At 39.6% G+C, this 23,342-nt stretch overlaps 2 protein-coding genes and 1 long non-coding RNA gene across 4 annotated transcripts; 2 read left to right on the top strand and 1 right to left on the bottom strand.

Moving 5' to 3' along the window:
* The first annotated feature begins 11,312 nt into the window (after positions 1 to 11,312).
* Positions 11,313 to 12,466, top strand: LOC124268888. Its single transcript, XR_006896365.1, has 3 exons — positions 11,313 to 11,495; positions 11,722 to 12,037; positions 12,377 to 12,466. It is a non-coding gene; the product is annotated as an uncharacterized LOC124268888 (long non-coding RNA).
* Positions 12,467 to 14,712: 2,246 nt separating this feature from the next.
* On the bottom strand, positions 14,713 to 20,867 carry LOC124268826. 2 transcript variants are annotated; one of them, XM_046703840.1, is made up of 2 exons: positions 20,780 to 20,867; positions 14,713 to 17,721 (listed from the first exon to the last, which is right to left on the bottom strand). In XM_046703840.1, the coding sequence occupies exon 2, from the start codon at positions 16,393 to 16,395 to the stop codon at positions 15,466 to 15,468; it is 930 nt and encodes a 309-aa protein (XP_046559796.1). In that variant the 5' UTR covers positions 16,396 to 17,721; positions 20,780 to 20,867; the 3' UTR covers positions 14,713 to 15,465. The 2 variants fall into 2 exon arrangements, with proteins under 2 accessions (XP_046559796.1, XP_046559797.1); XM_046703841.1 differs by having other exon boundaries at positions 14,713 to 17,578.
* Positions 20,868 to 22,062: 1,195 nt separating this feature from the next.
* Positions 22,063 to 22,659, top strand: LOC124268819 (histone H2A). The gene has a single exon (XM_046703835.1). It carries the CDS (start codon positions 22,078 to 22,080, stop codon positions 22,456 to 22,458), a length of 381 nt encoding a protein of 126 aa, XP_046559791.1. The 5' UTR covers positions 22,063 to 22,077; the 3' UTR covers positions 22,459 to 22,659.
* Positions 22,660 to 23,342: the final 683 nt, after the last annotated feature.

Genomic DNA, 23,342 nt, shown 5'->3' with positions numbered 1-23,342 from the left:
CAAAACCCCAACACTGTACACGATGTCATAGATGCACATTCTGAAATCTTTGAAGATGGCATTGGTGAAATCAAAGGTGCCAAGGCTAAAATCCATGTGGATCCTGACGCCAAGCCTCGGTTTTTCAAACCGAGGTCTGTACCATATGCCCTGAGACAAAAGGTGGAAGACGAACTAGACAAATTGGTCCCGAGAAGAGATCGTTGAGCCTGTTCAGTTTTCAGACTGGGCCACTCCCATAGTGCCAGTGCTGAAATCTGATGGAAGTGTTCGAGTATGTGGAGACTACAAGGTGACAGTAAATCAGGTATCTACACTTGACACTTACCCTATTCTGAAGATCAATGACTTGTATGCAAAGTTGTCGGGAGGCCAGACGTTCACCAAGATCGACTTAGCAAGTGCCTATCTACAGCTTCCACTAGACGAGAGTTCCAAAGTTTACACAACAATCAACACACACCGTGGATTGTTCCGATACAACAGGCTTCCTTTTGGAATATCATCGTCACCTGGAATCTTTCAGCGATACATAGACAATCTCCTGCAAGGACTACCCATGACAACCCATGTCAACAATGTTGACTCTGTTCTCTCTAAACTCGCCAACCCTGGAGTAAAAGTGAAGAAGGAGAAGTGCGTGTTCCAAGCAAAAGAGGTTACGTACCTCAGACATCGCATTGACTCAGAAGGACTACACCCTGTGACAGACAAAGTTGAAGCTTTAATCAACGCTCCAACTCCGAAAAATGTATCTGAACTGAAGTCTTATCTGGACTCTTGAAGTACTATGGAAAATTCCTTCCAAACCTGTCAACGGTCTTATCTCCTCTTCACCAGCTTCTGAAAAAAGATGTCAAATGGAAATGGACACCAGCTCAACAAAACGCTTTTGACAAGTCAAAGTCCTTGTTGAATTCATCACAAGTCCTGGTACACTACGACAGTACTAAGTATCTGATACTTGCGAGGGACGCATCTCAATACGGCCTTGGGGCCGTACTGTCTCACATCTTTGAAGATGGAACCGAGCATCCTATCGCTTTTGCTGAATGCAACTACTCACAAATAGAGAAAGAAGGACTGTCCGTTATATTTGGAGTCAAGAGATTCCACACTTACCTGAAGAAAATTCTTCATAAATAATGACCACAAGCCCCTGGAAACCTTATTCAATGAGAAAAAGGGCATACCAGTCACAGCTTCCGGCAGGATACAGAGGTGGGCCATCACACTTTCTGCATATGACTATTCGTTCCAGTATAGATCAGGCAGAAGACTGAGTCATGCGGACGCCATGAGTCGACTTCCATTAGGCACTACACTGAAGTCAGTACCTACGCCACCTGAAGTTGAGAACTCCATAGGCTTCCTAGATGCCACACCAATCACATCAGACGACATTGAAAAAGCAACAACAAAGGAACCCGTCCTTTCGAGAGTGAAGAGATTCATTTTGAACAGGTGGACTGACACCCCTGATCCTTGTATGCTGCTTTACAAATCCAGGCAGTCTGAACTTTCCGTCCATGGTGGTATCCTCCTGCGGGGTGCAAGGGTGGTAGTTCCACCACAATGACAGCCAAGAGTGTTAGAAATGCTTCACCAAGGACACCCGGGAATCGTCAGAATAATGATGTTAGCGAGAAGTTATGTCTGGTGGCCGAAGATGGACTCGGACATAGAAGCTACAGTTCATGAGTGTTCCCAGTGTCAGACCAACGCGAAGTCTACACCATCAGTACAGATGCATCCATGGGAATATCCACAGAATCCATGGACTCATGTCCATACTGATTATGCCGGACCAATTGAGAACAAAATGTTCTTAAATGCGGTCGATGGCATTCCAAGTGGATTGACATTCACATTACCAACTCTACCTCATCACTAGTGACAATTGAGAAGCTGGAAAGAACAGTTACGACATGTGGGTTACCTGCAACCATAGTCTTGGACAATGGGACATCGTTCACTAGCAGTGAGTTCCGTTTGTTCCTAAGCAACAAAAGGATAGAGCAACTGTTCTCTCCGCCGTACCATCCTTCATCGAATGGGTTGGCTGAACGTGGGACATCGTTCACTAGCAGTGAGTTCCGTTTGTTCCTAAGCAACAAAAGGATAGAGCAACTGTTCTCTCCGCCGTACCATCCTTCATCGAATGGGTTGGCTGAACGTGCAGTTCAGACATTAAAGGACTACTTGAAGAAGACCTCAGGACAATCCCTGCAATCTCGGGTATCCAAATTCTTGTTCCACTATAGATCTACGCCCAACATGACAACAGATAAATCACCTGCCGAACTGATGTTCAACCGAAAACTGAGGACACATCTGGATCTATGTCACCCTGATGAAGTTTCGAAGGTACAGAAGATACAAGCCAGACAAAAAGAGCAGCAAGACTCAAACACACGCACTAAGTCGGAAGAAGAAGGCGACAGAGTCTACATCACCAATTTTGGAAAAGGTCATCCATGGATAACTGGGCACCTAGTGAGCAGAAAGCAGTCCATGTGCGTCATCAAACTGCTAGACGGACGCATGGTACGCCGACATCTCGACCACGTTAAGGGTAGACAAGCAGAAGCACTGCCACCATCAGCTCTCTGCGATGTCAAGCCGCAGGGGTTCAGGAACCATAAGATTGAAAACACTCCAACACCCGCCAGTTCTCTTCCTGTGATTCCGTCCACTCCACCATTGTCAACAGGCGTTGACAACATGACACCAGTACCTGCCACAGAGCTGAAGGTCACAGCGACCCAGCCAGTGAGAAGTTCTGGCCGACACACCCGACCTCCTCAGAAACTTGACCTGTGATCAACCTGTGACCTATTCAGAGACTCTAAAGTGTCTTTTCGCGTTTAAAGTTCAGTAGTACTGTTAGATGTTCAGACAGTTCTAGTCATCTTATTCTAGTCATTCCTTATCCATTTTTCAGTAAGGTGAACTTTATTATCATTGAGTTTTGATGAAGGACTGTAATTTCATAAGTTCACTTATTTTGACATTAATTGAAATATTTTCAATCTTAAACGGAGAGGAATGTAACATCATGTAGTCTGTAGCACTCAGTGTTATACAACTCGACAATGACGCCTCCCTTCAACAGTGGAAGTTATGGACTGCTCCCCTGACTATGGCTTCGCTTGTACTCCTCAATGATTAAACCTTTAATTCCAATCCCCAGTCCGTTATTCATCTAAAACACCACAGACAGGCTATCAAAACACTCACAACATCGAGTCACAGAGTATTTTCCGCAAAACATTTGGGGGGACAGGCATGCTCTCTCACGCTGGTTTTCACGGGCACAGAAAGCTGGAAAAAGACCTATAGTACATCTAAAAAGCCCATAGTGGATAATGAAGTGTTCACATATGACAGGGGATCCAGAAATAATGTGGGCTCATCATCTCATCCAGATAAGAACACACCCAGTCGACACACCCATGTGGGTGGAACCCGAGTGTTTGTTTGGACCTGGTGTAACAGGCCAAACTTTCCCCCTGGCCAAACCTTCCCCACCCTTGAATCAACTTTAAAGGCTACTTGTTTCCCACCCTTGTTCTCTTATCAAAAGGGGGAGATTCTGGCCTAGCTAGGCTATTTCTTCCCCACCCTTGTTCTCTTATTAAAAGGGGGAGATTCTGGCCAAACTTGGCTATTTCTTCCCCACCCTTGTTCTCTTATTAAAAGGGGGAGATTCTGGCCTAGCTAGGCTATTTCTTCCCCACCCTTGTTCTCATATCAAAAGGGGGAGATTCTGGCCTAGCTAGGCTATTTCTTCCCCACCCTTGATCTCATATCAAAAGGGGGAGGTTCTGGCCTAGCTAGGCTACTTCTTCCCCACCCTTGTTCTCATATCAAAAGGGGGAGGTTTTGGCCTAGCTAGGCTATTTCTTCCCCACCCTTGTTCTCATATCAAAAGGGGGAGGTTTTGGCCTAGCTAGGCTATTTCTTCCCGAAATTTGTTTTCATGTTCATGAACACATTGATAAGATATTCATGTTGATGTCAAGTTCCATTAACAATTTACAGGTCATCTTCATCTTCATATATACTAGCCACATAAAGAAACTGTGCTTTGTCAAAATATTATCCCAGTTGATAAGTACGATAACAATGTCAAAGCGTACATATAAACCTTAATGGAGGGATCATGAGACCATAACAAGTCGTGAGAATTTCAATTGAAAAGTCAATCACAATGACGTCACGAGTCCACAAGCGGGACAGGGGTCAAACGACCATGTCACAAGCTCAATAATGGGTATGTCCACCATCGGCATTGAGAACAGCAGTGCATCGATGACGCATAGAGCCTATCAAACGTGCAAGGAAGGCTTGTGGGAGGTCACGCCAGATTCTCTCAAGTTCTGTTGCAAGGTCAAGGACGTTATCTGGTGGATGAGGAAGACGGCCTAGACGTCGATCCATCTCGTCCCAAACATGCTCTGTCGGGGAGAGATCCGGTGAATTTGCAGGCCAAGGCAGTAAGTCAACATTGTGGTGTAGCAAGAAATCCATAGCAACCCTTGCCGTATGAGGGCGGGCATTGTCCTGTTGGAATGTTAACCCAGGGCCATAAGTTGCAGAAAAGGAATTGCCACAGGTCGAAGAATCTGATCCCTGTAGCCCACACCAGTTAAGTTGCCCTGAACAATCACCAAAGGAGTTCTTTGACGTGCTGTTATTCCACCCCAAATCATCACGGAACTACCATCAAAGTGATTCCTCTCGAAGACACAGGCCTGTGCATAACGTTCTCCCACGCGTCTATAGGCACGTTGACGTCCATCACTATTGGAAATGTTAAACCTGGACTCATCTGTAAAAACAACATTTCTCCACCAAAACAAGGGTCTGCGGACATGATTTCGGCACCACATGCGGCGAGCTTGTCGATGACGTTGTGTCAGGATAGGCCTTATGGTGGGACGTCTTGGTCTGATCCCGTGATGACGTAAACGTTGTCGAACTGTGTTGGGGTGGATACGGCAAAGTCCTGGGAAGGTTCGCGCAGTCATTACTGCAGTCTGAAACCTGTGGCGAAGATGGGTCACCCTTATCCATCTGTCCTGTCTTGGCGTTACACGTGGACATCCAGAACGGGGTCGATCGATGACGTCATTTGTGTTCTGGTAGCATCTCACCAGTGCAGAAATGGTGTTCCGGTGGCAGTGGAAATGGCCTCATGATGTTGTGCAGGCGTGAGCCTTGGCATGCTATGCGTTTCAATAGCCTTTAATTTTTTGAACGATCGCAAGGGCAGGGGTTGAGCTTTCCAAAGTGACAGTATTGTGTGGCATTCATTTGCTCTGTTTCTCTTTCCCGGAATGCACGTGCAACAATGTATTGCACGTCTCAAGGATGAACCCACTGACGTCACGGAGCGTGGCACGTGCATGCATGTTGGATACATGTCACTAATCTCTGAGTTTAAATCCTTATGTGTCTACACAGGTTTGATAAATTTAGATTTTAAATTTTTTTATGCACAGTTCCTTTATGTGCCTAGTATATATAACATGTACACGGTTCCCATTTTGTTTCAATACCCTTCTATAAGGTGAGATTAAAAATGAAAGTAAGCATAAAAGCAAAGATATTATATCATTACTATTGTTTTATATTATCATTTACATATTTCTATATTTCAATAAGTTACTTATCCCCACTTACTCAAAATTGGCTTATGTCAAAATCATTGCTATATTCAAAACTTTAACTAAATACCCAGTTTTAAACTTAGATGTCCATTTCCATCCAAAATTATATTCCTCACTCATGGCTTTAAATATGGCATCCATGTCAGCTACATCAACTTAACAGTTGGAAGCAGATGTAAACATCAAACACAACAACAACCCAACACAATATCTGTATGAAATGCTGTATCATCTATCATTCCACTACATTGCTTTATTCTATATTCAAAAGACAAGGTTTCATAAGGGGTATACAATGTACTTGGCCCATGGATATCTGAATCATATTTCATTCACCCCAAGTGATTATGGATTAGTAAACAAGCTTATGTGACTTCTTTGAGTGGCCAGAAGTTTGAGAGTAATATACATATATGGATAAACAACTTCTTTATTCGGTAATGTCGCATCTGCCGAATAAAGAAGTTGTTTATCCATAAAGTTTGTCTGTATATTAAGCTTATGTGAATAATGTTCCATTACATTTATACATAAATACAACAAATATTAGATAATAAACAGCATGATAAGAGAGCAAGCAACCTGTGTATACTACATCTTATTTACCCATCAAATGTGCGATTGAATGTTTACATCTTATGGTGGACAGATGAAGAACTAATGCAATGTGTCTTCATAGGAATGGCGGCAAGAGCCGGATGGATTTAGAGATATATGCCATTCAAACATGTATGCATTCAAATCACTACACCCAAGTCAGAGGCAAAAATGGACTATTTAGCAAAAATGTGTACCAAAATATAAGTCAAATCTACTGTCGGTTCATAAGAGCAAGGGTGGGGAGAAGTAGCCTCGCTAGGCCAGAATCTCCCCTTTTTATGTAAGAGCAAGGGTGGGGAAGAAGTGGCCTAGCTAGGCCAGAATCTCCCCCTTCTGATATAAGAACAAGGGTGGGGAATAAGTAGCCTAGCTAGGCCAGAATCTCCCCCTTTTGATATGAGAACAAGGGTGGGGAAGAAGTGGCCGAGTGAGGCCAGAATCTCCCCCTTTTGATATGAGAACAAGGGTGGGGAAGAAGTAGCCTGGCTAGGCCAGAATCTCCCCCTTTTGATATGAGAACAAGGGTGGGGAAGAAGTAGCCTAGCTAGGCCAGAATCTCCCCCTTTTGACATGAGAACAAGGGTGGGGAAGAAGTAGCCTAGCTAGGCCAGAATCTCCCCCTTTTGATATGAGAACAAGGATGGGGAAGAAGTAGCCTGGCTAGGCCAGAATCTCCCCTTTTGATATGAGAACAAGGGTGGGGAAGAAGTAGCCTAGCTAGGCCAGAATCTCCCCCTTTTAATATGAGAACAAGGGTGGGGAAGAAGTGGCCTGGCTAGGGCAGCATAACTCCCCCTTTTGATGTGAGAACAAGGGTGGGGAAGAAGTAGCCTGGCTAGGCCAGAATCTCCCCCTTTTGATATGAGAACAAGGGTGGGGAAGAAGTAGCCTGGCTAGGCCAGAATCTCCCCCTTTTGATATGAGAACAAGGGTGGGGAAGAAGTAGCCTGGCTAGGCCAGAATCTCCCCCTTTTGATATGAGAACAAGGGTGGGGAAGAAATGGCCTGCTACACCGGAACTACAGATTCACAAGGGGAGGCCACCCTGACAAAGGCTAACAACAGTAAACAAATATCATGAGCAGGCCATGTTTTTGTTTATATAATCACATGGAACATGGAAGGATTAAATAAATACACCTCTGCTGACAGTATTTTGAATGACTTTTGAAAACAGAATGATATTGCTGCTCTTGTTGAATCTTTTGTTGAAACAAAATCAAAATTTTGTGTCTATTTAGATGGATTCAGTACTGAAAATTGTAATTGCAAAGTAAACGTTTTGTTAGACACAGTGGAGGAGTTACTGTATTGATTAGAGATGTGTGGATAACCAAAGGTTATGTGTCTAGAATGAACATCATTTTGACAACTTTATGTTACTGTTGCTAAAGAGCACTAAATGAAACTTGGGAAAAGATTCCATTCTTATTTTTACCTACATTTCACCAGGACGTTCACAATTTATAAAAACAGTGATTCATAGAATTGACCAACTTGAAAACTACCTCCATTTGATTTAATGTCATCACCCTGAGACATTTATCCTCCTTGCTGGACACAAGATTACTAAAGATTTGTTAGACTATATCCCTTATGATGTTAGACTATATCCCTTATGATGATTCATACAACATGGAAGTAATGATTACTTTGGTGACAACTTTGAATTCCCAACATTACATAAAGACACTGGTGTAAATAATTATGGCAACCTTTCTGAATTGTGCAGAGGTTTCAGCATACACATGTTGAATGGCATATTTGTTACTGACAAACATGGGGAACTCACCTGGGGAACACACAGTGAGTGAGTGAGTGAGTGAGTGAGTGAGTGAGTGAGTGAGTGAGTGAGTGAGTGAGTGAGTGAGTGAGTGAGTGAGTGAGTGAGTGAGTGAGTGAGTGAGTGAGTGAGTGAGTGAGAGAGAGAGAGAGAGAGAGAGAGAGAGAGAGAGAGAGAGAGAGTTTTTACGCCGCTTTTGCAATATGGGCTTCACACATTGTATCACAAACAATGGATGCAGAGTGGTTGTTTACTGGTATATGACTGCATCATCAGATTTATTTTTATTTTCTTAGTGACTTTACAGTCCGCGAACATGATTATTCAAACCATTTCCCTATCTCATGTTCTCTTAACATGACTTATCTCCAACAAGTGATGGTCACACAGCTGCTCCAATAAACCAACCTAACTCCTACCCTGGCCAACCTTACTGTGACTGTATCAAACATGGAAACAAGAATCTTGGGACACTTTCATGGATCACTTTCATTCTTTGATGGAAACTAACAATGAGCAATTGCTGAATCAAATAAAAGAAAATATTGACTCTGCAATATTTAACATTATGTACATTTTCCATAATCCTGCTGACTTCACAAAGACACTTTATACATCTACTCTAAGGACAATCAAAAAGCAACCTCCCTGGTGGGATAAAGAATTAGAGGAATTAAAACATAAAAAATATGCAGCACTTTGAGCCCAAACTTGTGGAAGTTGGAAAAAGTCCTAAGATATTCTGGAGATTACTTAAATCTGTTAAAACTACAGGAAGGATATCTGATGACACTGCCTCCAGTGACTTGGTCAACCATTTCTCATCTCTACTGACAACAGATCATCAGTGTCAGCAATTTACTTATGATATACCACACTCTGTACATATCTCTGTGTGTGTAGATGCTTTAACACTCTGTACATATCACTGTGTGTGTAGATACTTTAACACTGTACATATCACTGTGTGTAGATGCTTTAACACTCTGTACATAACACTGTGTGTGTAGATACTTTAACACTCTGTACATATCACTGTGTGTGTAGATGCTTTAACACTGTACATATCACTGTGTGTAGATGCTTTAACACTCTGCACATAACACTGTGTGTGTAGATACTTTAACACTGTATATATCACTGTGTGTGTAGATACTTTAACACTGTACATATCACTGTGTGTGTAGATGCTTTAACACTCTGTACATAACACTGTGTGTGTAGATACTTTAACACTCTGTACATATCACTGTGTGTGTAGATACTTTAACACTCTGTACATAACACTGTGTGTGTAGATACTTTAACACTCTGTACATAACACTGTGTGTGTAGATACTTTAACACTCTGTACATATCACTGTGGGTAGATACTTTAACACTCTGTACATAACACTGTGTGTAGATACTTTAACACTCTGTACATAACACTGTGTGTAGATACTTTAACACTCTGTACATAACACTGTGTGTAGATACTTTAACACTGTACATAACACTGTGTGTGTAGATGCTTTAACACTCTGTACATAACACTGTGTGTAGATACTTTAACACTGTACATAACACTGTGTGTGTAGATGCTTTAACACTGTACATAACACTGTGTGTGTAGATGCTTTAACACTGTACATATCACTGTGTGTGTAGATGCTTTAACACTGTACATAACACTGAGTGCGTAGATACTTTAACACTCTGTACATAACACTGTGTGTGTAGATACTTTAACACTCTGTACATAACACTGTGTGTGTAGATACTTTAACACTCTGTACATATCACTGTGGGTAGATACTTTAACACTCTGTACATAACACTGTGTGTGTAGATACTTTAACACTCTGTACATAACACTGTGTGTGTAGATACTTTAACACTCTGTACATAACACTTTGTGTGTAGATACTTTAACACTCTGTACATAACACTGTGTGTGTAGATGCTTTAAATCATATCATAACTGAACAAGAAGTGAACTTTAACCTTGATAAACTGAAAAACAACAAATCTCCTGCACCTGATGGTATAGCAGCTGAATTTATGAAGTCATCTACACAATATACTCTGAAACCTTTTACATTGCTTTTCAATGAAATCCTCTGTACATGTAACTTCCCGAGATATGGGGTGCAATTGGTCCCATGTTCAAGGCTGGTGCCACTCAAAACCCCAGTAACTGATATTGGCTCTCTTTGTAAACAGTTTACCTGTATTCTAACCTGCAGACTGAAGAAATGGTGTGCTGATACTGATATTAGTAGTAAAGATCAAGTTGGCTTCAGCACAAAACACAGCACTGTTGATCACATAGTTTCATTGAACGCTGTTGTAGAAATATATTCACATAGGAAACAGGGTAGATTTTGTTGTGTGATTTTTCAAAAGCATTTGAAGTGGAAGTTGCGGTGGCTGAATGGGTTAGGCGGCTTACTTTGTGTGCTGGCGATTAGGTGCCTGACTCTGAGGGTATGGGTTCGAATCCCGGATGGGACTCAACCCCTAAAAGTACTAAAATTTGTACTTTAATAAATAAGTGTAATCCCAAATATAACGTGTTAAACTGTTCTCAGTTTTGGAAAGATTTGGTGGAAATGGCGTAAATATCAATATTGATGAGGATAATGTTTATGCACTAATATCTGCAGATGATGTCTGGAAGTGCTGACACTGCACGTCAATTACAGAACAGGTTCAATGCCCTAGAGTTGTTTTGTAAACATACAGGTATGACAATTAATTCAGCTAAAACTAAGATCATTGTTTTCCACAATTCTGGCCCTGTAAAACATTATGAACATTGTTTTTTTTAAGGTAAACAAATTGAAGTTGCTACATTTTATAGATATCTTGGAATTGTTTTCACCCCAAGGTTAGTTTGCACTAAAGACAAAAATGTATCTTATCCAAAGCAAATATAGCACTCATGTCTATCTATTCCTTCCAAAAAAACTTTGGTCATATCACAGTGAATGATCTTTTTAAATTGTTTGATGCAGTAATTTTACCTATAAGTGTTATGGTTCTGAAGTGTGGGGAACTTGTTATTGTAACATTATTGAAGGTTTTGGGAACTTGTTATTGTAACATTATTGAAGGTTTTGGGAACTTCTTACTGTAACATTATTGAAGGCGTGGGGAACTTGTTATTGTAACATTATTGAAGGCATGGGGAACTTGTTATTGTAACATTATTGAAGGTTTGGGGAACTTGTTATTGTAACATTATTGTAACATTATTGAAGGCATGGGGAACTTCTTATTGTAACATTATTGAAGGTTTGGGGAACTTGTTATTGTAACATTATTGAAGGTTTGGGGAACTTGTTATTGTAAGATTATTGAAGGTTTGGGGAACTTGTTATTGTAAGATTATTGTAAGATTATTGAAGGTTTGGGGAACTTGTTATTGTAACATTATTGTAACATTATTGAAGGTTTGGGGAACTTGTTATTGTAACATTATTGAAGGTTTGGGGAACTTGTTATTGTAACATTATTGTAACATTATTGAAGGTTTGGGGAACTTGTTATTGTAACATTATTGAAGGTTTGGGGAACTTGTTATTGTAACATTATTGAAGGTTTGGGGAACTTGTTATTGTAACATTATTGTAACATTATTGAAGGCATGGGGAACTTGTTATTGTAACATTATTGAAGGTTTGGGGAACTTGTTATTGTAACATTATTGAAGGTTTGGGGAACTTGTTATTGTAAGATTATTGTAAGATTATTGAAGGTTTGGGGAACTTGTTATTGTAACATTATTGTAACATTATTGAAGGTTTGGGGAACTTGTTATTGTAACATTATTGAAGGTTTGGGGAACTTGTTATTGTAAGATTATTGTAAGATTATTGAAGGTTTGGGGAACTTGTTATTGTAACATTATTGTAACATTATTGAAGGTTTGGGGAACTTGTTATTGTAACATTATTGAAGGTTTGGGGAACTTCTTATTGTAACATTATTGAAGGTTTGGGGAACTTGTTATTGTAACATTATTGTAACATTATTGAAGGTTTGGGGAACTTGTTATTGTAACATTATTGAAGGTTTGGGGAACTTGTTATTGTAACATTATTGTAACATTATTGAAGGTTTGGGGAACTTGTTATTGTAACATTATTGAAGGTTTGGGGAACTTGTTATTGTAACATTATTGAAGGCATGGGGAACTTGTTATTGTAACATTATTGAAGGTTTGGGGAACTTGTTATTGTAACATTATTGAAGGTTTGGGGAACTTGTTATTGTAACATTATTGAAGGTTTGGGGAACTTGTTATTGTAAGATTATTATAAGATTATTGAAGGTTTGGGGAACTTGTTATTGTAACATTATTGTAACATTATTGAAGGTTTGGGGAACTTGTTATTGTAACATTATTGAAGGTTTGGGGAACTTCTTATTGTAACATTATTGAAGGTTTGGGGAACTTGTTATTGTAACATTATTGTAACATTATTGAAGGTTTGGGGAACTTGTTATTGTAACATTATTGTAACATTATTGAAGGTTTGGGGAACTTGTTATTGTAACATTATTGTAACATTATTGAAGGTTTGGGGAACTTGTTATTGTAACATTATTGAAGGCATGGGGAACTTCTTATTGTAACATTATTGAAGGTTTCAAAGTAAAATTTGCAGGCATTTCTTAAGGGTTGGTAGAAATGTTAGTAGCAGTTTAATTCTAGGTGAATGTAGCACACTTCCATTACAGTTTAATTATGTCAAGAGCTGTTAAATACTGGTGTAGACTAATCCAAATTGAATCCCATAGGCTGTCTGTTCAGTGCTATTTCATGTTAAAATCACTGGAAGGAAAGCCTGGGCTACCGACATAAAAGATATTTTATTCAAATTTGGATTTGGTTTTGTATGGCTCTCCCAGGAGATTAGTAATAGTAAGGATCTTGGTAATAGTTATTTATGCAAGAATTTAAGCTTCAATAGCTAATCCCAAGCTGCTACTTCTGTACAGCAAGTTTGATCCAGAACTATCCAATAGTTTGGTGTTCCTGCTTTGAAATGAGCACATGTGGGAAAGTCCAACTTGTCATGTTGAAAACATAGAACTAATCCCCAATCATCACCGAACACCTGGACTGTTCTCTTTAGCAAGTTGAGAGAGCAGCATTCAACAGTTTTCGGAGTTATGCTCCAGAAGGACCATCATTTCAGTAAAGTCCAACTTTTGTGAAGAAACAAACGAAAACTATATGTTGAAACTCATCAAAAGGCACCAGTTGAGCACTACGTACCGGGTACACCAAATTGTGACAAGTAGCATTCCAATAGCCACAAATGAGTATTGAACTATAATATATTGTGCACTACACATTATATCAGAAAGCAAACGTAAAATCTACAAATCATCATCATCATCATCATCATCATCATCATCATCATGCAGCATTGTTAATATTCCACGAAGAAGGGAATTTCCCCACAAACATGGACCATATTTCATACAGGTACGGTGTACTGATGACAGTTGTACAGAAATGTATGGACCAACTACAGAATCTGAACCACCTGCAAAAATATCAGGCTGAGTGTACATACAGCTTCTGGTTTCAGGAATATCTCAACTGTATGACATTTGACGCCATGTTGACTGGTTACGGCTGGCCTGACTGTGCAACAGAGAGTACATTGTGCTAGCCCACATGCCCAGAAGTAGCTCGATGCTTAGTAGAAACACTGAAGAATTTCCACATTGTTTCTATAGAAACACAAGACCAAAATAGTGATCTAAAGATTATGCCAAATCTATATATCCGCCATTGTCTGATCTTGAACATAATCACATATGCAAAGAAATGTGACCTTGTCAATATCTAACAAACTCTAGTACTTCTAGGTTTTACACCCATTTGTAACTGAACCCACACTCTCAGACAGGGTGAGGAACCAAGGCTTCAACAAAGAGTAATCGAGGAATCTTAACAAGAAGACAAAAGTCATCAATATGCCCCGCAATGGCAACATACTCTTCATAAATATGTCAACTAATTGTGATTATGTCCAATGTTTTGTATTGTATATAGCACAGTGGAAGGAGAGTATTGAAAGGTCTTAAAGTTCTGCTCCAGAGAGGAGCTCTACCACCAAATTCAGTCAAAGCCAAACTTGTTGTCATGTCAACACAAAAAAATATTTTATTCAGAATTCCCAAACTTCCAAAAGGCACAAGTACACCACCACCAGACCTATCTATGTGAGTAGTTTGGTGAAGAAACAGTGAACTGTTTTAAAGTTCTGCTTCAGAAGAGACGAATGTGCACGGACTGATGCATTTTAATTAAAATGACACTATACAAATATAGCCACATAAGGAGAGTGAGTGAGTGAGTGAGTGCGTGAGTGCGTGAGTGAGTGAGTGAGTGAGTGAGTGAGAGAGAGAGAATTTTAGGGGGGCTACCATTTGTTCTTGGGAGATAGGAGGGGTAATTGATTTTGTACATCATATGCAGGGGGTGTCACTTTGTACATGCTTCTCCTTAAAAATCATCATCATGAGCCGGGCCCCTAGCCATAAATTGGAAAGATTTCCTTACGTAACACACGCACGCACGCACGCACGCACGCACGCACGCACACACATATTTTATAAGGTACTTTTCATTACTTGTATATCTTTGTAGTTTTTGAAAATATTAGGTGTGGGGGGGTAGGCCCAACGTACGGAACTCTTACCCATAATTTACAAATGGTCCCTTACCCGAATACCTGTTAAAGGGCCACTGATCCACAGCAATTTCCGTGGACTGGCTGTTGCTTTTGTTATTGTTTTTCTCCCGTGAGTACCCGGATGATATCCCAGAATTCATGACTGGTTCGTTACCTCTGCTCCGCCAGCCTCATGCGCAATTGATAGTATAAGTATAGACTGATCAATAAAGATTAAATCTTTTTCACTTGATAATCTTGAATTTTTTTGTAAAATTAAGTAGACTGTGATGAATAATTTGGTTTCTTCAAAAACAAAATAGTGCTTAATTGATCCAAATTGTCCCAGTAGCAAATTAGTTACCAACTTATTGATGAGACCTAATTGATCCTAATTGGTCATACCTGTTGTCTCAATTTTGGCAGTGAGGTACAAGACCTGCATGGTGCAGTGCACAATTCACCCGATATAATAGCATTGTTTGAAAGTAAGGCTAACTAAGTACATGGGGGGTCCTGGGTAGAGTAGTGGGCTTGGGTTCACTACTAGTCAATCTGAATGTTGTATTAAATGGCATTATTTTGATAACAAATGAAAACATTTTAAGACAGACAGACAGAAGTATATTTTGTGAAAGTGTCACATGATATGTTACAGGTAAAACTATATTTCATATGTCTAGATAACACATATGACCCAGCCATAACACTGGCTTACGAGACACTACTAACATAAATTAACTAAAAAAATGTACAATATACAATCTGGACGATTGTGTTCATGACATATATAAAATAGTACATAGGTAAAATATATTAAGAATGTAACTGCCTTCTTCTTGTAGCATAAATCGTTAATAGTATATGCTACAAGTTTAAGAACCTTGATTTCAGTAGTATTCATTACCATGATAAATTTCAAATGATTGCTATCATCTGGGCTAAAACTAAATTCATCTATATTAAGATCATGGTAAAAAGCACAATTTACAAGAAAATGGGCTTCAGACTCTGCAGAATCACAAAAGGGGCATAATCTTTGATTTATGGGTGTAGGGGGTTTGCTATAAAATCCAATTTCAATATTAAGAGGTAAGATACCACAGCGTAATTTACTTAGATTACTTTGCCTATGTCTAGAAATAATATATCTTACATACAGTTCTGGTCTACAATCTTTTTTAAACAACCTGTAAGTGCGTAACTTATTACCGATAGCCTTGCCTACGTCATCCAAAAGCTCTGAAAACCACTTTTCCTCATCTAATCTACATAAACGTTGTTTAATGACTGATATTTTACAATTAATACCAGAAGTCGGCGATAACAAAGTATCATACAACAGCCACTGTCTACCCAATTTAACAAGGTTAAAAGAAAAAGAACCTTTTCGATTCATGGACCACCTAAACACCTTATTGGTAAGTCTGTCCTCTGACATATGATACAACTTGACAAAACAACGAAAACTCTCTATCTGCTGTTGAGTGAGACAAGTCCTCCAACCAAGTTCACCCTGAACTGCACAGTTAGACGCATTACGAGGTACACTCAGGAAGAAACCACCAGCTCTGTTTTGTATGTTACTTATTTCACGATGTCCATATAGTCCCCAAATAGTTGCACAGTAGAGTAAGATAGGCTGCAGTTGATTCATAGTTTTGTGAACGCATCATATGCCATATCTCCACACTGTCTATATTTGGTGATGAGTAGAGACAGAGCACTTTTTGCGATCTCCTTTACTGTGAACTTTTTATCAAGGTCTTCCTCAAACCACAGTCCTAAGTACTTATAACAGTCACTGTATGATAAGGCCATGTTGCAGCATCGAAACTGATAATTAGATCTATCACTGTTAACCCGTCTGAAGTGCACAACCTTTGTCTTATCCGTGTCAATACTCAGACGCCATCTAGCACACCACCGTGTCACCACGTCCAACATCCACTGATGTTTGTCTTCACTTGGGGCTAGTAGAACTATATCGTCTGCATACAGTAATATGGAGACACAGAGTTTGTCTACAGATACACCGTCATTGAGATTGGTAATCTCCTCCGCCAGGTCATTGATGTAGAGGGAGAACAGAGTGGGGGACAGGGTGCAGCCTTGCCTCACCCCCCGTTGACACTTGAAAGAATGGCGTCATAAGGTTATTGCCACGTACTGCACTAGAGGTTTTATGGTAGAGAGACTGTATGGTAAAAAACATCTTCCCGTTGATCCCTGCACATAGCAGCTTCAACCATAAGCTTTTCTAAGGTCGATAAAACAAGTATGAGTTGATTGCTTACAATGCAGCCTAGTCTTCAGCAGTGTGTACAAACTGTATACGTTATCAAAGCAGCTTCGGTGTTTGTGAAATCCGTTTTGAGAATCTGACAACATGTTACTAGAGTCCAGGCAATATGAGACACGTTGATTGAGGACATCACAATAGATCTTGCAGGGTACAGATAATAGGGAAATCCCTCAATAGGTTCGAGGTGAACGCACATCGGTGTCACTTTTCACTAAAGGGTTAATGATCGACTGTTTCCATGCACTTGGAGTGATGCCACTATCAAAACATTTGGTGAAAAGGTTATACAGTATCTCAATACAGGCGTCGTTTTTAAGAGCTTTAGCTTTGATATTGTCTACACCCTCTGCCTTACCGTTCTTCGCCCGGTGTCAGCTCTGCGCACTTCTTCACGTTATATCAGTGTGTTGAGAGCGCTCTCCTCGTGCTGCGCAGCATTATCGCTAGTTCATGCTTCACCTCACCTAGATAACGGTTGTCGTAGTCGTCGCCGTCTGTTCCGGAATACAGCCTCAAAACGTCACTTTCCCATTTGCTAAGCACAGAATGAAAATCACTGACGACAGTACCGTGATCACTGACGACAGTACCGTCTTCCAGTCTCACCTCCATAGGAAGTGTCTGTATTCTCTTTCTGTTTTAAGTTGAACCGTCTGCCAGTGGTAAACAATGTTAGGACTGAAATAACGAAGCCAATGTATTTCTTTATATTTTGTCTTATAATCCTAATGAGTTTATTATCATATTTGTATGCATTTTGAAATTTAATAAAATACACACAGTCTGCTTATACTTAGTGAACTTATAACATGACTGTAATATATAGACATCTTATAGATTTCCAACGTGAATCATATTTCACGTACGCCCTAAGTATGACCTAGTGTATGTTGTCTGTCTCATTACACTTCACGGCCAAAAAAACCCGATTCTGTTGAATGCCATAACAAATAAATTAAGACAAAATGCAAATATTAAAATCAAAACACACTAAAGCTTTAGCAACAATATCAGGTTATTACCTTGTTCGGGGAATGTATCCATCAATATCCACATAAAGAAATGAGATGCCATTCATCTGCAGCTGACAAAGAATCCTGTTCCATGTCATGTGTCTTTTAACAGTTTAATATACGAAAAAGTGATCTATCGTTTCAGGTTTTTCACATTGGTGTATCCTATTGGTCACCCAAGATAGCACACCTGGCAAACTAATTGCATGGTTTAAAAAGTTAGATGTCCCAATTGTCAGACAAATCAATCAGGCGTGACCGTGATTACAACCTAGTCTTACCCACTGATATAATGAACCTGTCCCATACACTAACGAGATGGTTTTCACATTTGTACAGAAATACTTTGATCAGAATACTAATATTGACAGTTAATCTAGAGAAAACTCAAATTGTTGTTTTTAGAAGAGGTGGACCCTAAGTGAGAAATGAGAAATGGTTTTATGTTGGTCCCCAAACACCAAATATAATTGTTTATGGTGAATGTGGACATTACCCAATGGCTATAAATGCACAATTTCATAAAATACTTACTTAAACTTGTAAATATGCATCAACAAAGAATTCCAAAAAGCTTATGATATGCCAATGTATTACGATAATTGTGGTTATGATAACTATGTTTCATCTGTGCGTAATTGTTTTCATATGGATTTGGTTATGTTTGGTTATTTCAAGGTGTTGGTAATGAATCCCAGTTTCTTCAAATGTTTAAACAAGTTGCAGTTGACCTGTATATACAGTCCTGGAATAGTACAAATAAAGAAAGTTCAAAGTATAAGCTGTACAGTCAATTTAAAAGCCTTTTAGAGCCAGAAAAATAGTTAACTATGTTAACAAATAAGAAACACAGAAATATTCTTACTAGGATCAGACACTTTGCATGCTTGTTTGTACGATGTTCACTTTGATCAAAACAGGATTATAGATGCTTTATGTTTTTGAGTTTTCATTAACCTGATGGGAACCTTTGTCGGGTAATCTGAGTGGTGTTATCACTAATTATACCTGTTATAAATTCATTAACTGACTATCAAGTGAATGATGACAAATAACATGTGTAGGTTTACCACCAAACAAGGGTTACAGCAAGAGAGTAGTAATCGCTGTATTGCATGCAAGTTTGAATGTCTGAAGAAAACAACTTATGGGACGACACTGAGGATACGAACGGATCGAACTTCATTGTTACATAAGAAATATATATAAGCATTATCTGTGTACTAAGTTAAAAACTGTATAGACCTAAGTACGTAAGTAAAATTTCAGATTTGTTTTAGCAATGGCAAAGTGGGGTTGTTTAGTTTATGGATTCACACCTGTGCATTAATTAAGCACCACCCTATTTTGAAAATAAGATGTGATGCTTCAGAAAGGTTAGGGTATTGCCATCAATTTAATCAACCTGTAGTTAAAGAAGCTTTATCCACTGACAGTGTTACAAATACCATAACCTATTCTATGCTTTATGAAAGAATATGTTGATGAAAATGTGATCGGACTGAATTTTTACTCAAACTAACTATTCCTCTCCTGCTCAAACTACACAATTAAATTAAGTTTTGACTAAAAATACCAATTCTGTTATATACCAAGATGACATTTACACATCAAGTAAGCTTTAATTATTCATAATCAGGAACAAGCCGAATGTCAAAGATTCAGACTTTTTTCCACCAATTCAGATTGCTAATTGACAAAAACTGAAAAAGGCCTCATTAATAAGATTTTGGAATAATTTTTTTTATGATTTTGAGTTTATTGTAATGAATAAACACGTCCCCTTGCCAGATAATGATAATTACAGCTAAAATCTGTTTGTTTTGTTTGTAAAGCAACTTTTACTGCATTTTACAATTTTCCTTTTTTTAGTTTGACTGTAACTTTTCCTAAATCTTAGTTTACAAACTTTCACCCATTCACAATAAATAACGAATATATAGGTCACACAACAATCAATTATTACTTTCACTTTTCAAAATAAGGTTACTTGTTTAAGGACAGAAAAACACCTGTTTCAAATATAGGCAATTATCCTAATTAAAATACATGGTAATTTCAATGAGGTTTTTGTTTTCGAAATGTTAAATGCTTGCTCAATTAAATTATAAAGGTTATTTTTTGGAAAGAGTTTAGAATTTCATTTCAGACAAAATTAATTGGTAAACATATAGGGTGGTGCTTAATTTATGCACAGATGTATATATCAAATGTGTGTTTTTGATATCATAGTAAACGTAATAGACATCATATTTTTAACTTCATGAAATATTGAGGTAAAAAACACAGAAATAGGATCAAATGGGATCAGTCACTATACCATCCAAACATTTGAAAATCTGAAAAAACCTACACTGCTGGGATACTTTATTACAATCAGACAAGAACTGTAGGGGATATTTTGAAATAACAGCATCTGAAAGGCATCCACCCTCATTGGCGGATCCAGAAGGGGTCCAGGGTTCAGGGGGTCTGAAACCCCCACCCCCTTTCAAAATTCCTGGATCCGCCCATGAGGATTTTGTAATTAGACTGTTGGCTGGAAACATTAATCGCTGTGGCCCTTTAATCAGACATGTTAAGGTGGTATACTTTCATTTGTCTGTTCGTGAGTGTGAACTTGTGCCAAGTACATGGAAGAAGAAACCTCCTATCCGTATGGTTATTTCGTCTAATTTAAATTGTTGTTTATCTACATGTGATCACGCTTCTCATTTATATACCTGTGTGTGAAAACACCATCTTGGCAAGGTCCGTCATCTCTCCCGTGCCATGTCGGGTGCGGTATCTCGCCTTCCCTTCCATTCACAATATCACACATGATATCACTACGCTTCTCGTCATTTGCTATAACATTGCATCTTCACTTTCCATAGTGTTTGAGGCCAAAACAAACTAACACAGTTATTATTGGATAATTCGATATACATAAAGATATACGTGTTTGGTCAGAACGTTCCCTCCACCCTTAGCTGAAAGTTTTGTTTCTTCGTTGAAACAAAAACACTACACTACAAAAACACGTTGTATCCTCCCCATGGAGTTGATATTGATAATACGATGTGCCTTTGAGATTGACATCCAATGATCGCGGGAAAAATACCAGCGCCTTGAGCATGCACTAGTTGCCTGGATATGTGCGCTATATAAACATCCTGTAATAATAATAAATTCCTCCCTATCCATCACCGCGTGGCCATGTTTGACAAATGTAACCGCAGTTGTCATGAATGAAAAAACACTATACACAAATGAGAATTTGTTGCGGCCTTCGTCGGTGATATAAAGTAGTTCTGGGAAATTTATTTTCCCACAGAGCTTGTATGCTTGAATTGACGAATTTGGAGGTTTTATTAGAGAACGTAGATTTTCTGCCACCGTACATGCATGTGAAAAACCGTGCACCAACAGTGTACTGACACTGTTCAAAAGGGATTATTTTAGGTGTATGTGTACTGTGCATGGCGGCTGATGTGCGTTTTCGATTTCGTGAACGGGTGTAGGATGTAAACTGAAACCCCAGTCTGTCCTTCTCCATCTTTACGCGCAAGCATTCCTATGTAGCACCACAATCTTTTTATTCATTATATACACCCGGGAAGAAACAGATTTACTTCCCTTATTTCAACACCCCTCCATGGATTTCTTGGGATGGCGTTTTTTGGTTTTTTTTGTTTGTTTGTTTGTTTGTTCCTACCTTCCTTAACGCAGCACTCAGTGATATTCCAACTACAGCACTACGGGTTGTAAATAAGAGAATTTCATCATGAGCATCAGTCTACGCTATATCTACAGAGACACAAGCCATCATGCCTGACCACATCATCCTGTTTCTCCCTATTCACAACAAACATGGCACACTAACGACCAATTCTAACGCTCATCTCCAATTGTCTGTTGTGTACAGGTTCAATAATGATCCGGTCGGCGGCCAGTTGCTTTGTATGGGTCCGCTTAAATAGACTGAGTGACTGTGTTTTCCGTTACTCGTGTGTTGTTGCATCTCGATAAAACTACCAATATGTCAGGACGTGGTAAAGGCGGAAAAGTCAAGGGCAAATCCAAGTCCCGATCCTCCCGGGCCGGACTTCAGTTCCCCGTTGGACGTATCCATCGTCTCCTCCGTAAAGGCAACTATGCCGAGCGCGTGGGTGCCGGAGCCCCAGTCTACCTGGCTGCCGTTTTGGAATACCTCGCCGCTGAGGTTCTTGAGTTGGCAGGTAACGCCGCCAGAGACAACAAGAAGACCAGAATCATCCCCAGACATCTGCAGCTGGCCATCAGGAACGACGAGGAGTTGAACAAACTTCTGTCCGGAGTCACCATCGCCCAGGGTGGTGTCCTCCCCAACATCCAGGCTGTCCTTCTCCCCAAGAAAACCCAGAAGTCTGCTGGAAAGTAAATTTCCAACCCACGCTTCTTCATCAACGGTCCTTTTCAGGACCACCAAATAACACAAAAGAATGCTTGCAAATATGATGAAAACAAACTGCAGCTACATTCCATGTTTATGTTGTATAATCGAATCATTATCATAATTAATACATTTACACGCACGCACGCACGCAAGATCAATCATTTAATGAATAACAAAATGCTTATACTAATACTAATACTAATACTTATAACTTATAACTTATAACTTATAACAAATACTATATACACTGTATAGTTTATTGTTCGGTTGACAGTTACACAAATATATGTGACTGCCACATGTATATAGTGTAGTGTAAGGGAGAAAACTTTGTAGGTTTGAGCGGCGATCCAGTATACGTCAGGTCGCTGTTCAACATAAATCATGTATGTGCCTTTGTAGTACATAACATGCATAAATAAGGAACACAAATAGTCTACATGACGTAGTATTAGGATACGTTCACATTTACTAGGGTTAGGGCTAGTGCTAGGGTTAGGGTTAGGGTTAGCTAGGGTTAGGGTTAGGGTTAGGGTTAGCTAGGGTTAGGGGTTATTTCATTAGTGCGTGTAGCATGTCTCAGTACGGATATAATACGCTCTGGACAGGTGCATACTACAGCTGTGACTTGATATCGTGAAAAAATTATATCCCTATCCACAGAAACACTTTCGGGCGGACCCGCCTGGCACTTTCGGGCCCGACTGGCCCGACTGGCCCGACTGGCATTTTCGGTCGTACCCGACTGGCCCGACTGGCATTTTCGGTCGTACCCGACTGGCCCGACTGGCAATTTCGGTCGTACCCGACTGGCATTTTTCGGGCGTACCCGCCTGGCACTTTGGGGCGTACCCGCCTGACACTTTGGG

This window comes from Haliotis rubra, unplaced genomic scaffold (genome assembly GCF_003918875.1).
Source record: "Haliotis rubra isolate DU_JTF1 unplaced genomic scaffold, ASM391887v1 Scf140, whole genome shotgun sequence".
NCBI lineage: Eukaryota > Metazoa > Mollusca > Gastropoda > Lepetellida > Haliotidae > Haliotis > Haliotis rubra.
Note: the sequence above shows the minus strand (reverse complement) of the source record. Positions and strands in the feature narration are given on the sequence as shown.